We start from the raw sequence: 15,704 nt of genomic DNA, 5'->3' as shown, positions 1-15,704 counted from the left end.
AAGGGTGGAGTGCCCCCTCCGGGTCGGGGCGCAGATCTTGCTACAAGTGGAGGAGTTTAAGTATCTTGGGGTCTTGTTCACCAGTGAGGGCAGGAGGGAGCGAGAGATCGACAGGCGGATTGGTGCAGCGTCTGCTGTGATGCGGACGTTGTATCGGTCTGTCGTGGTCAAGAAGGAGCTGAGCCAACGGGTGAAGCTCTCAATTTACTGGTCGGTCTACGTTCCAACCCTCATCTATGGTCACGAGCTATGGGTCGTGACCGAAAGAACGAGATCTCGGATACAAGCAGCCAAAAGATCTCGGATACAAGCCACCAGGGAGGCGTCCAGGAGGCATTCTAATTAGATGCCCGAGCCACCTCATCTGGCTCCTCTCGATGTGGAGGAGAAGCGGCTCTACTCTGAGCCCCTCTCGGATGACCGAGCTTCTCACCTTATCTCTAACGGAGAGCCCGGACACCCTGCGGAGAAAACTCATTTTGGCCGCTTGTATCCAGGATCACGTTCTTTCGGTCATGACCCATAGCTCGTGACCATAGATGAGGTTTGGGACGTAGATCGACTGGTAAATTGAGAATTTCGCCCTTTCGCTCAGCTTCTTCTTTACCACGACAGAGGGATACAACGTCCCCATCACAGCAGACGCTGCACCGATCAGCCTGTCGATCTCTCGCTCCCTCCTGCCCTCACTCGTGAAAAAGACCCCAAAATACTTAAATTCCTCCACTTGGGGCAAGATCTCCTCCACGACCCGGAGCGGGCACTCTACCCTTTTCCGACTAAGGACCATGGTTTCAGATTTGGGGGTGCTGATCTTCATCCCAACCACTTCACAATCGGCTGCGAAACGCTCCAGTGAGAGTTGGAGAGCCCTGCTTGAAGGAGCCAACAGTACAACATCATCTGCAAAAAGCAGAGGTGCAATACTGAGGCCACCAAAACGGACCCCCTCAATGCTTCGGCTGCACCTAGAAATTCTGTCCATAAAGGTGATGACCGGAATCGGCGACAAAGGGTAAACTTGGCGGAGTCCAACCCTCACTGGAAACGATTCCGACTTATTGCCGGCAATGCAAACCAAACTCTGACATCGGCAGTATAGGGACCGAACAGCCCGTTAACAATATTGTTATGAGCAATTATGTGTGACTAACTGCTCCAAGTGAAAAAATGTTCATGTAAAATTGAAAATCGAAAATGTTATTTAAGTAAATATTTGCACTATGCACATAGAAAACTGATTAATGATTCCATGTTGATGAGAGCATTAAAATGGGGAAAAATAGGACCAAAAAAATTCAGAAAAGATAAAAAATGCGATCACAATTAATATTCAGTTAATTTGAATTAATTATGACAGTTGCGTTTTTAATTCAATCAAATATTTTTGTCGTTTGATAGCTCAAAAAAATGCTTTAATCTCTAAGCTTGGTTCTCTCAGCTTCTACTTTTTTGGAACCTCTGGCAGCTGTTGGCCAGCTGACCTGAGGCCTTGGGCAGTGGCGTACAGCTGAAGATGCTCAGTAACATAAGGCTGGACAAAACACCTTTAGAACTAGAAAGACAATACAATACAAGATAATACAATACAATACATCCTGATTTATGTCGCGCTTTCACAACAGCTGCAGCTGTAATAAAGCGCTTAACAATAAATCGCATTATCTTAAAATGACTCTAAAGGACACGCGTATCCAATCCTAGGTGGCCATAATATGACTTATATGCTGTCTTTTTTGTGTTCCATTTATGAGGTGAGCAGCAACATTTTAAACCAACTGAAGACTGGCTTACTCCAAAGTAAAGCACATTACTGATGGTGTAGTGATACACTTGCCTGACTTGTGTGTGGGCGGCGCAGGGTTCGGTTCCCACTCAGTGACGGTGCAACTGTTGGTGTGTATGGTTTTTCGTCTCTATATGTGCCCTGACTGGCTGACGACCAGTTCAGGGTGTAGTCCGCCTTCCGCCCGAAGTCAGTTGGAAAGGCTCCCCCACCCACCCGTGACCCTGTTCAAAATAAATGGTGTTGAAAATGGACAGTTTGACATTTTGTGATGAAGGCATAGATTACAGTTTCAAAAATGTTCAGAATTCAAATTTAAGACAGCCGGGTTCACAAAGTATGCCTAGGGGCCTAAGGAGGGTGGGATAAAGGGGATTTGGTGATTCCTATTCCTGCTCAGGTTTAACAGACATTTTCAGACATACAGTATATGTTCCGCTTGAACTACATGTCCAGCAAATTTTCATAGATGGGGGGGGTTCCTGACGAACATTCCTGGTGATAAAATACATGCCGGGGTAATTCTTCCGTGTCCATGCAATCCCGTCGCGACAAACGCGGTGGCCATTTAGAGAAGGTAAAAAGGGAACTAATTTATAAGACACACTTCGTCCGCTGCTCGTTCCCGAACGCACAGCGATACTTGTTTTGGTGTGTTGGCGACCCTGTCGAGTCCTGTTTGCTTCCGATTGTCAGCTCTCCCAAGGAGCTTCGGCGCTATGTGGATCTCTAGCTACTGAGGGAGCTTCCCAGAGCTCACTGATCGAAGAAGTTGCGCACTCCTGCTGCTCACACCAGGATAGGCTTGCTAACCGCCTGGACGTTGACCAACAAAATGTTTATTCTGAGGGTATTTCTTTCCAGTGACCTGGATTTCCTCTGCCTGACTGAGACTTGGACTGTTGTCGTGAGTGCAGTGCAATCCTCAAACTATTTCCGCCTGCATATTTTTACTTGGTCGCGCCGAAAACTTTAGGTCATGGTAGAGGAACAGGGACTATTTTTCAAAACTATGTTTAATATAAACAGTGAATATTCACCATGTTGAGTTGGCAGGGCTGTTCATTTACAGTTTCTGAATGATTTTTCAAATCTTGCCGAAATCATGATATATGATCATATCCTGTCTATAGGGTCAAGTTGTATTTGACTTGATAGGGGATTTTAGTATTCATGTGTGCTATCCTGAAAAAACATTGGCAATAGACTTTTTAGGACTTATTAATGCTTTTAATTTAGTGCCATGCATGTCCGACCGACCCCACTCACAAACAAGCACATACTTTAGATTTTCTCCTTGCTTTTGGTCAATGATGCATGGCACAATCAGTACTGTTGGGAATTTTAAATGACATACTCTGGGAAAATGACTAGATTGTGTGTCTTGTTTTATTGGATCTAACTGCTGCATTTGATACAGTGGACCACAGTCTACTGCTGGCTCGTTTGCAGCACCAGGTGAGCATTAGTGGGAGCACTATAGAGTAGTTGAGATCCTATTTGGCTGATAGGAATTTTTATGTTAGCCTCGGTTGCTCTGAGCCCTACTCTGCCCATCTGTTGTGTGGTGTTGCACAGGGTTAAACTTTGGGATCCCTGCTGTTTTCACTGTATTTGCTGCCCTTCTGTTCCATCCTAAGAAAACATGATCTTTCCTTCCAGTGCCGCAGAGATGACAGTCTCATTTTGCTCAGCTGTCCAGCAGAGCAATAAGGATGTTTCTCCTTAAGACCCCTTTTGTCTTGCCGAGAGGAAATCAAAGTGTGGATACCATTGAATGTCTTAAATTTAAACGAAAAGAAAACAGAAATAATGGTGTTTGGTCCCAGTGGTCCTTGTACATCCCACCCTTTCATTGTAGGCAGCTGGCTAAGGCAAAGCCCTTTCTTTCTCAACAGCACTTAGAAATAATAACCAATGCCTTTGTTAGATCTTGGCTAGATTACCGTACTGTAATGCACTTTATTTTGGAATCAGACAGTTCTCCCTCAAGTGTTTCCAGTTGGTCCACAATGCTGCTGATCACCTCCTAATTGGAGCTTGGAAGTGAGAGCACATAACACAAATTCTGGCTTCACTTCACTGGCTCCCAGTATATTTAAGAGTTTATTTTAAAATACTTCCATCCATCCATCCATCCATCCATTTTCTAATGTGTGCTGGAGCCCATCCCAGCTGTCTTTGGGCATTAGGCAGGGGACATCATAACTGGTTGCCAGACAATCACAGGGCACAAAGAGATGAACAATCACCCACGTTCACCATAACACCTAGGGACAATTCAGAGTGTTCAATCAGCCTGCCATGCATGTTTTTGGAATGTGGGAGGAAACAAGAGTACCAGGAGAAAACCCACAAAGGCATGGGGAGAACAAGCAAATTCCACGCAGGAAGGCTCCAGCGACCCTTAGAGGATAAAGCGGATCGGAAAATGGATGGATGGGTGGTGTTGAAATGGTCTAATCCAGTTCCAAACTTGAATCTGAAATGCTGTGGTATAACACTTAAAAGGCAAAGATGGGTGGGTCAAAATTTCTCGACAGCATAGAATGAGACGCTTGACTTTGGTTGTTGCTGCTGAGGTCTTCCCAACCAGCAATGTCATTTATACAGAAGATGTATCAGTCGGTCAGCTTTGTATAGAAACCAAAACGAACCAGGTGTCAAGTTTTGCGTGGTGGTAGGTCAAGGAGCAGGGTGGACTGAGCAAAATATATTAACAAAAAATACTTCTAGGAGTACAATTAAAAAACTAACTGAAGTATACAAACAAAGTCCTGGAAACCACAAGAAACCAAAGTAGCCACAAAAAAAAAACCTATGACAGAAACAAAACATGACATGAGTACATGACACAATGATCCAACAAAGACTTACAGAACCCAAGGAACTATATACAAGCAAAGTGACGAGGCAACGAGAAACTCCTGGACATGACCCAAAAGGTTGCAGAAGCTGACTGTTTAACACAAGAGATCCGGATGACGAGAACAGGTGAAGACAAAAAGGGCACAAGGGAACAAAACCAAATGTAATCCAAACAAAAACAAACAGTACCCTTCCCTCAAGGAACGGCTCCCAGATGTCCCAAAGTCACCATTGGAAGCACTTGTGCTGCCGGAGTCGGGGTGGAAGCCGCAACACTTGCGCTGCCAAAACAGGTGTGGCAACTGCAACACTTGCGGCGCCAGAAACGGGGTGGCAGCCTCAACACTTGCGTCACCAGAAATGAGTCTGGCAACCGCAACACTTGCGTGACCGGAAACGGGGTGACAGCTGCATTACTTGCGCCACCAAAAACAGGGGTGACAGCTGCATCACTTGCGCCGCCGGAAAGGGGGTGGCAGCTACAACACTTTGGAAACGTGGTGGCAGCCGCAACAATTGCGTGACCGGAAACGGGGTGGCAGCTGCATTACTTGTGCCACCAAAAACAGGGGTGACAGCTGCATCACTTGCGCCGCCGGAAAGGGGCTGGCAGCCGCACCACTTGCGCCGCCAGAAACGGGGTGGCAGCCTCAACACTTGCGTCACCAGAAATGAGGGTGGCAGCCGCAAGACTTGCCTCGCCGGAAATGGGGTGGCAGCTACAACACTTTGGAAACGGGGTGGCAGCCGCACCACTTGCACTGCCAGAAAGGGGGTGGCAGCCGCATCACATGCGCCAGTGGAAAGGGGGTGGCAGCCGCAGCACTTGCGCCACCGGAACAGGGGTGGCAGCTGCAACACTTGCGCCAGTAGAAAAGGGGTGGCAGCCGCAACACTTGCGTCACCGGAAACGGGGTGGCAGCGGCAACATTTCGGAAATGGGGTGGCAGCGGCAACACTTGGTTCACCGGAAATGGGGTGGCAGCAGCAACACTTGCACCTCTGGAAACGAGGGTGGCACCCGCATCACTTGCGCCGCTGGAAAGGGGGTGGCAGCTGCATCACTTACGCCGCCGGAACGGGGTGGCAGCCGCAACACTTGCGCCACCGGAACGGGGAGAGATGGCTGTGAGACCAGGCCTTTGGCCGTGGGGGATCTTAGTTGGATCATTCTGTCAACTTTTGCATGATGATAGGTAGAGGACCCCAAAAAGCAGTGAGGCAAGAGGAACAGGGTGGACTGAGCAAAATATATTAACAAAAACACTTGCAAGAGTACAATGGAAAAACTAACTCAAGTGCAGAAACAAAGTCCTGAAAACCACAGGAATCCAAAGTAGCAAAAAAACAAACAAACAAAATAAACAATGACAGCCAAGTCAAGTCAAGTCAACAGTATTTATAGAGCACTTTCAAACAGCCATCGCTGCATACAAAGTGCTGTACATGGAGCAATTTAACATGCACAATTAACAGTAAGACAAATCGGTAATAAAGGCGGTAGAAAGCACCAAACAGTAAAACCAAGAACACACGTGGTCTCCAGAGTCAAAACATGACAGAAGTACACAGACACACAATGATCCAACAAAGACTGACAGAATTCCAGGGAACTAAGTACAAGCAAAGTGATGAGACAATGAGAAACACCTGGACAAGACACAAAGGGTTGCGGGAGCTACCCGGTTAACACAAGGAGCCCGGGTGACGAGAACAGTTGAAGACAAAAAGGGCACAAGGGAACAAAACCAAATGTAATCTAAACAAAAACATGACACAAGTGAAATTGATCAAATGAAGGAGGATGTGTCAATAAGTTCCATCATTTTTTCCCCTCCTTTTCTTGGTGACATTCGGTGATCATGAGGATGGATGAATCCACATTAAAAGAAATTCACCACACAAACAGCGTGGATAAATCAGCATAGATGAGCTAAAGGCATAACTGACAGTAAAACTAGACTAACAATTCCTCTTGGAGACCTCTCTGAACCATGGATGCTCGCCATGGACTGGATAAAAATGCCTCAGAGTGAGGAATATTGCCAGTAAGTCGTCTTGGAGTTTCGATTTGCTTTGAATTGATGTCCAGAACCATGTCATCGCCATTGCACAGAGTGCCCTACTTTATCAGGAAAGCCTCTGTGGACACCACCTTCTGAAAAGTAATCCTCATTAATTGCAACCTCTGAGCCCATCTGTGTATACAACATATCCATGCATCACACACCAAAAGTGTGTTTTTCCATTTTCATAACATTACACAATCATCTGTGCATCTTAGTACGTTAATAAAAATGGAGCGAAGGCAGATGGTGTCTGCACTAGCTACGCTGGTGAAGTTCAATCAAATCAATACTGCCATGAGCAACTCCAAATATTGCGTCAACAGCTCACACAACGCCCCCTCAACAGCCCCCCCCCCCACACACACACATTGAATTTTATATTTTGTATGTAGTTAAAATAAAAATTATGGTCATACATATGTTACCAACTACTAAAGATGGAATTGTTCTGTTTTCATTGGAGCTCCTTTTGTTCAACCCACAGGTGAATATTTAGGAATATACTGATGATATTTTTGCTGGATGATGCCACACATAACTAATTCTTCTTATTTTAAAGGAAATCTTTCCCATCCCAGCATGCTTCTTTGGCTGGCTTTGCAGCTGTCTATGTCTCCGTAAGTCCACACACACACACACACACACACACAAACACACACACACACACACACGCACACACACGCACAAACATATGCACATGCACACACACACGGAAATGTAACATGCTAGGTAACCTATTCTCTCTGTTTTGATGGCATTTGCCTGTAGTAAGAGTAAAAAATAATTTGTTTTTCATTCATGAAATGGATCTCATAAATTTCATAATATAATCTATGATTGGATTGTGTAAAAGCCTTTGAATTGTGTTTCAGATGTATTTAAATGCAGTGCTGACAGACTCCACAAAGCTGCTGAAGCCTCTCTTGGTGTTTTCTTTCATCATGTTGGCCCTTCTAGCTGGATTAACCAGGATCATACAATTCCGAAACCATCCTGTTGATGTCTACTGTGGATGGATCTTGGGGATAGCTGTTGCTACCTACCTGGTAATCTATCCATCCATCCATCTATCCATTTTACACCGCTTATCCGGGGTCGGGTCGCATGGGCAGCAGCTTTAGGAGGGAAGCCCAGCTTTCCCTCTCCCCAGCCATTTCTTCGAGTTCTTCCTAGTGGATCCCAAGGCGTTCCCAGGCGAGCTGGATGACATAGTCTCTCCAGCGTCTCCTGGGTTGTTCCCGGCGTCTCCTGCTAGTGAGCGAGGTGTTCCGGGCATGTTCCAGGCTTCTCACCTTATCTATAAGGGAGAGCCCGGACACCCTGCGGATCTCGTTCTTTCGGTCATGACCCATAGCTCGTGACCATAGATAAGTATTAGGACGTAGATCGACCGGTAAATTGAGAGCTTCTCCCTTTCGCTCAGCTCCTTCTTTACCACGACAGACCGATACGTCTGCATCACAGCAGACACTGCGCCTGTCGATCTCTCGCTCCCTCCTGCCCTCACTCGGGAATAAGACCTCAAGTTACTTAAACTCCTCCACTTGGGGCAACATCTCCTCCCCGACCCGGAGAGGGCGATCCACCCTTTTCCAACTGAGGACGATGGTTTCAGATTCGGAGGTGCTGATCTTCATCCCAACCGCTTCACATGCAGCTGTGAAATGCTCCAGTGAGAGTTGGAGAGCCCTGCTTGAAGGAGCAACAGTACCACATAATCTACAAAAAGCAGAGATGCAAAACCGTGGCCACCAAAACGGAACCCCTCAACACTTCGGATGCGCCTAGAAATTCTGTCCATAAAGGTGATGAATACCTACCTTACCACAGAGATAGAGAGCCCACCTCAGGGTCCTCAGACTCTGCTTCCTCGGAAGGCATGTTTGTGGAATTGAGGAGGTCTTCGAAGTACTCTGCCCACCGGATCACAATGTCCCGAGTCAAAGTCAGCAGCGCCCCATCCCCACTGGACACAGTGTTAGTGGTGCACTGCTTCCCCCTCCTGAGACGTCGGATGGTGGACCAGAATTTCCTCGAAGCCGTCCGGAAGTCAGGTTCCTTGGCCTCACCGAACTCTTCCCATGCCCGGGTTTTTGCCTTGGCAACCACCGAAGCTGTGTTCCACTTAGCCAGTCGATACTCGTCAGCTGCCTCTGGGGTCCCACAGGCCATAAAGGCCCAATAGGAATCCTTCTTCAGCTTGACGGCATCCCTTACTGCTGGTGTCCACCTGCGAGTACGGGGTTTGCCGCCACGACAGGCACCAACTACCTTACGGCCACAACTCAGATTGGCCGCCTCAACAATAGAGCCATGGAAAGTGGTCAACTCAGGCTCAATGTCCCCCGCGTCCCCCGGAACATGGCAAAAGCTCTGTCGGAGGTGGGAGTTGAAACTCCTTCTGACAGGGGATTCCGCCAGACGCTCCCAACAAACCCTCACAATACGTTTGGTTTTGCCAGGACGGACCGGCATCTTCCCCCTCCATCGGAGCCTACTCACCACCAGGTAGTGATCAGTTGACAGCTCCGCCCCTCTCTTCACTCGAGTGTCCAAAACATGCGGCCGCAAATCCGATGATACAACCACAAATCAAACTGCGGCCCAGGGTGTCCTGGTGCCAAATGCCCATATGTACACCCTTATGTTTGAACAAGATGTTTGTTATGGAAAATTCCTCACAAGCACAGAAGTCCAATAACAAAACACCACTTAAGTTCTGAACGGGGCCGTTCCTCCAATCACGCCCTTCCAGGTCTCACTGTCACTGCCCACTTGAGCATTGAAGTCCCCCAGTCGAACAAGGGAGTACCCAGCAGGAGCACTCTCCAGCACACCCTCCAAGGACTCCAAAAAGGGTGGGTATGCTGAGCTGCTGTTTGGTGCATATGCACAAACAACAGTCAGGACCCGTCCCCCCACCCGCAGGCGGAGGGATGCAACCCTCTCGTCCACCGGTGTGAACCCCAATGTACAGGCACTGAGCCGGGGGGCAATTAGTATGCCCACACCTGCCCTGCGCCTCTCACCGTGAGTAACTCCAGAGTGGAAGAAAGTCCAACCCCGCTCGAGAGAACTGGTACCAGAACCCAGGCTGTGTGTGGAGGCAAGTCCGACTATATCCAGTCTGAACTTCTCCACCTCGCACACCAGCTCGGGTTCCTTCCCTGCAAGAGAGGCGACATTCCACGTCCCTCGAGCTAGCTTCTGCAGCCCTTTGGACCCTCCTATGGGTGGTGAGCCCATGAGAAGGGGGACCCACTTTGCCTCTTTGGGCTGAGCCTGTGGGTGTAGGCCCGGCAACCAGGCGCTCGCCAACAAGCCCCACCTCCAGGCTTGGCTCCAGAGGGGGGCCCCGGTGACCCGCGTCCGGGCAAGGGAAACTGAGTTCCATTTATTTTAGTTGTCATCGGGGGTCTTTGAGCCGTGCTTTGCCCGGTCCCTTGGTCAGTCTGTGTTTCGGTGACGCAATGGTCGATCTTTTAGCACTTCCATCACAGTGCAGGGTTTGGTTCCGGCTCAACCTTCCTGTGTGGACTTTGCATGTTCCCCCCGTGCCTGTGTGGGTTTTGTCCGGGTATTCCATTTTTCTCCCACATTCCAAAAAAATGCATGGGAGGCTTATTGAACACTCTGAATTGTCCCTCTGTGTAATTGTGAGTGTGGATGATTGCTCTCCTATGTGTGCCCTGCAAGTGTCTGGCAACCAGTTCAGGGTGTCGCCACCTCCCGTCCCAAGACAGCTGGGATAGGCTCTAACATGCCCGCGACCTTCGTAAGAATAAGCAGATCAGAAAATGGATGGATGGATGTTTTTGGGAAATTATGATGTAGCGATGAATTTCATGCATGCAATGTATTACAAAAAATTGCTGAGTATAATTGTCACGTTACGCACAAAGCGGAAAAGGAACCGCTTCGTACGTAACAGAAAAACGAGAATAAGCGGATCCCCGAAATAGCAGGCACTGACAAGCACTTCGTCACAAAAATAATATTTACTTGCGGATCCTGAGGTCACGCCAGCAGTCTCCGCCGGCGACTCCTATCCCTACCCCTCGCCGCCTACGAGGCAAGTACTGAGTTTGTTTACGCTTCATCGGCTGTGTGTGTGTATATTGGCGGTTTTGGTTTTGTTACCTTAGTACAGTTCTGATGTTCAACCAAGGAGGAAAAACTTTGAAAGGGGTTGTGTATTTGCACAGATGTGGTGCTTCTAAAAGTGGTTAGGACTGTGCGACTGTCCGTCTTTTATGTTGTGTTTGTTATTTTACTTTGTTAACTGTTTTTTTAAGCGCTTTGTTACAGCTGCCGCTGTTGTGAAAGCGCTATATAAATCAGCATGTATTGTATTGTATTATAAACAAAAACTCTGTCTAATAGAAAACAGAAAACGCTGGTAAATAACGAGAACCAGGAAATGATATAAACGTGAGAACGAAAAGCGCTTGCAAAAAACAGCAAGGAAAATGATTAGGCAAATACTAGAATACGCATGCACTTAGAATGTTCACAAGGAGACGTCGAAAAATGTAACAATCAGCAATAGTATACGAGTAGCACTTTCAATACATGGGCAACAGCAGTGGTACGGCATGGAATACTCCTGCAAGGAGTCGACAGCCGGAGCGTCTAGATATAGCAGGTGTAATCACCGACAAAGAGCCAGCAGGTGTGCAGGCAGCAGAATGAACGCCTGCCACCTGCTGCCAAATACGGAACCTGACAATAATGCAGTTCCTTCATCCAATGCATTTGTGTGTGTCACGCGTCATCAGACTGACAGTGTAAATTTGTATTCAGGGAATTTTCGCAGTTGGAAGTTTCTGGCCCGGTGAAGATAAGTCAAAAAGGCAGCCGCTTCACTTCACATTGAGGAAGCCTACCCCCTCATCTTTCCACAGCGTCTGCCAGTCAGATGTCAACAGCCGCCAAGGTAAAGAGACAAAAATCTCCAATGTCACAGTTTGGTAAATTCAACATTTTTTCACCAATTTAGACTCTTGTTCACTCCACATGCTTGCATGCTTTTACAAATTACTAACTGAATGGTTCTTAACCTGGGTTCGATCGAACCCTAGGGGTTCGGTGAATCGGTCTCAGGGGTTCGACAAAGCCTCTGCCATGGAGGTTAAGACACACCCGACTCAACATGTCATTAGTTATAACACATCACATTACATTGCTTGTCCAATCAGTGCTGCGGGAAATGTAGTTGGCTCAGTAGTCAACGTGTGACTGTCGTGGTAGTACATTGTAAAATTTTAAAAACGTATACTTATGTCTTGAAATTTCAAGTACTTTTTTCTGTTTTTAATAAATGCGTTTTTTTTTTTTGTCTTGAATTTGTGAAAAGTCATATTTTTGTTTTTCACGAATGAAGGGTTCGGTGAATGTGCATATGAACTGGTTGAGTTTGGTACCTCTGACAAGGTTAAGAACCATTGTACTAACTAATGTTGAAACTAATGTGATGTACATGGAGCAAATATCATATATACAACAATAAACAATAAATTAATAACAAAGACAGTACAAGCACAAAAACCGTAAAACTAAAAATGAAGCATGAGACATGCTGAGTCAAAGGCCAAAGAATAGAATCAGAATCGCCTTTATTGTCATTGTAGAGCATAGAATGAAATTTGGGTGCCACTCCTTTGTGCATTTCGAAAAAAATAAAATAAAATAGAATAAAATATAATAAATACTAAACTCAACAACAGCAGCAGTCGTGGTAGTGTGGATTGAGGCTTATATTGCACACAGGACACATATTGCACATGAAATGAAATGGTTCAGATATTGCTCATTACTGCACAAGTGAGGTAGTGAGTTTCGGTTTAAAATGCAGTAGCTTTGAGTACTTTCGGTGGTTATTTATTGCAGTAATGGCTCTAAGAAAAAAAACGTCCCTGAATCTGCTTGTCCGGGCTTTGTGTGATCTGTTACGAACTCGGGTAAACCGAGTTAGGGAGTGGGATCCAAAAAACGTAGACAAAACAAGGTCTCCGATGTAAAGACAATTTAATGTCCAAATCGAACCGAAAATAAGCGAGAACATAAAGCGCTGGTCCACAATGAGGACCAGGAGGTAAATCAAAAACGACTAACAAAAGGTGCTTGCACAAAAGAGCAAGAAAAGGAAAGTAAAGCCCACAAACTACGAACGAAAAACAAGGTAACACTGTACACGCAAGAAAAGCCAGATCATCAAAACAAAATGGTACTTACACACAAACTTGGTACCGAGACTACACGCGAAAACACGACGAGGTCAAAAGCCACTAGTCAATGAGCAATGAGGTAAGCAATGCCATAAACAATACTCCCACAACAGGTGTAGAACGTAGGAGTCCTTAAATAGTGTCTCTACTGATTAATGATTGCCAGCAGGTGTGCTAGGGAGACCGCTCCTGCCACCTGCTGGCCAGACCGAAAAACCGAAATGTGACAGTACCCCCCCCCCCCCCCCCAACGGACGCCTCCTGGCGGACCACGGCGACGTGGGCCGAGGAGCCAGGGGACTGGTGGCCACCGGCTTCAACAGGGAAACATGGAACACGGGGTGGATCTTCATGGTGGGCGGCAGTCGGAGCTTGACGGAGACGGGGCTGAGGACCAATTCCACCTCGAACGGTCCAGTGAAGCGAGGCCCCAACTTGCGAGATGTACCTGCGAGTCGCAGATCCTTAGTCGCCAGCCACACCTTCTGTCCCACCTGATAGCTGGGTGCTGGGCGTCGGCGACGGTCAGCGATCTGCCGGTTCCGCTGAGCCGTGCGTGACAGTGCTGCTCTGGTCTCCTTCCATACGCGATGGGCCCGTCGTAGATGCAGCTGTATGGAAGGGAGTTCCACCTGACCCTCCTGAGAAGGAAACAGAGGAGGTTGGTAACCATATGCTGCCATGAAAGGAGACCGACCGGTAGCCGATGAGACGAGGGTGTTGTGGGCGTATTCCACCCAAGGCAGGTGGGCCGACCACGAGGAGGGGCGATGGAGGCAAACGCAGCGCAGAGCTGCCTCCAAATCCTGGTTCATGCGCTCCGTTTGACCATTGGACTGTGGGTGGTATCCGGAAGACAGACTCGCCGTGGCCCCCATGGCCTGGCAGAAACGTTTCCATACCCTGGAGATGAATTGAGGGCCCCGGTCCGACACAATGTCCACCGGAATTCCATGAAGACGGAAGACGTGTCTCACTAGGAGGTCGGCGGTTTCCTGGGCAGAGGGCAGTTTGGACAACGCCACAAAATGGGCAGATTTAGAGAAGCGGTCAACTATAGTGAGTATGACGGATTTTCCCTGGGAAGGAGGCAGCCCGGTGACAAAATCCAGGGAAATGTGGGACCATGGTCGAGAAGGAGTAGGCAGCGGTTGCAGCAAACCAGCCGGCGGTTGGTGGGACGCCTTCATGCATGCGCAGGTGGAACAGGCCTTGATATAGTCCTGGGTATCCTTGCGTAGCTCCGGCCACCAAAACCGCTGCGACACGAGGTCCAAGGTCCGGTTCACCCCTGGATGGCATGCCACCTTAGAAGTGTGCCCCCACTGTAACACCTCTGCGCGCAGAGGTGGGGGTACAAACAGTCTCCCGGCCGGACAACCAGCCGGGACTTGAACTCCGTTCTGGGCCTCCTTGACCCTACGTTCGACGGCCCACCTCAGTGCCCCCACGATACAATGGTCCGGAACAATGCTTTGGGGTTCGTTGTCCCTCTCCGCAGGGTCATGGATGCGGGAGAGTGCATCCGGTCTAATGTTCTTTGAGCCCGGGCAGTAGGTGAGCGTGAAGTTGAAGCGAGTGAGGAGAAGCGCCCACCGTGCTTGGCGGGAGTTTAGCCTCTTGGCTGACCGGATGTAGGCAAGGTTCTTGTGATCAGTGTACACCGTGAATGGCTCTTCAGTGCCTTCGAGCCAATGTCGCCATTCTTGCAATGCCAAAACGACGGCTAGCAGTTCACGGTTCCCCATGTCGTAGTTGGCTTCTGCTGGGCTGAGGCGACGAGAGAAAAAGGCGCAGGGGTGAAGTCTTTGGTTGACTGGGGATTGCTGCGATAAGACGGCCCCCACGCCGGACTCCGACGTGTCCACCTCTACGACGAACGGATAAGAAGGGTTAGGATGCTGTAATACTGGAGGGTTCGTGAAGGCTTTCTTTAATTCGGCGAACGCGTGGTCAGCATCAGTGTCCCACCTAAAGGGGATCTTGACAGAGGTTAACCGGGTCAGAGGCAGGGCTCTCTGGCTGTAGTTGCGAATGAAGCGACGGTAAAAATTAGCGAAACCTAGGAAACGTTGCAACTGCTTTCTATTGTTGGGCGTGGGCCAGTCTACTACGGCCTTAACTTTGGTTTCGTCAGCTCTTAGCTGACCCTTCTCGATAATAAAACCCAGAAAAGAGATGGACTCGACGTGAAACTCGCACTTTTCTGCTTTTACGAATAACCGGTTTTCTAGTAGACGCTGCAAAACCAGCCTGACATGGTGTTGATGTTCTGCTAGAGTCCGAGAAAAAATTGAGATGTCATCTAAATAAACAAAACAAAACAGGTTCAGAAAATCTCTTAATACGTCGTTAATGAGACACTGAAATACCGCGGGCGCGTTCGTTAGCCCAAATGGCATGACCAGGTATTCGAAGTGCCGTAATGGGGTCTTGAATGCTGTTTTCCATTCGTCCCCCTCACGAATACGGACCAGATGGTAAGCGCTTCGTAAATCGAGTTTGGAGAATATTGTGGCGGATTGGAGGGGGGCGAACGCTGAATCTAATAACGGAAGTGGGTATTTGTTCTTGATGGTGATTTCGTTCAGGCCCCGATAATCGACACACGGGCGTAACGTCTTGTCTTTCTTCTCGATAAAGAAGAATCCGGCCCCCAGTGGGGATTTAGACGGCCGAATGAGGCCAGCCGAGAGTGAGCTATCAATATATTCTCTCAGCGCCTCTTGTTCCGGCTGAGAGACCTGATATAAA

At 48.1% G+C, this 15,704-nt stretch overlaps 1 protein-coding gene across 5 annotated transcripts in view; it reads left to right on the top strand.

Moving 5' to 3' along the window:
- Positions 1–15,704, top strand: part of LOC127616672 (phospholipid phosphatase-related protein type 4-like) — an 84,489-nt gene that overhangs the window by 32,598 nt on the left and 36,187 nt on the right. For all 5 annotated transcript variants that reach the window (XM_052088417.1, XM_052088418.1, XM_052088416.1 and 2 more), the window contains 3 exons: positions 7,283–7,340; positions 7,596–7,769; positions 11,527–11,659. In XM_052088417.1, coding sequence (XP_051944377.1) covers positions 7,283–7,340; positions 7,596–7,769; positions 11,527–11,659 — 365 coding nt within the window. The remainder of the gene's footprint in view (positions 1–7,282; positions 7,341–7,595; positions 7,770–11,526; positions 11,660–15,704) is intronic.

This window comes from Hippocampus zosterae, chromosome 15, assembly GCF_025434085.1.
Source record: "Hippocampus zosterae strain Florida chromosome 15, ASM2543408v3, whole genome shotgun sequence".
Lineage (NCBI taxonomy): Eukaryota > Metazoa > Chordata > Actinopteri > Syngnathiformes > Syngnathidae > Hippocampus > Hippocampus zosterae.
This window is presented reverse-complemented; position numbering and strand designations above follow the sequence as displayed.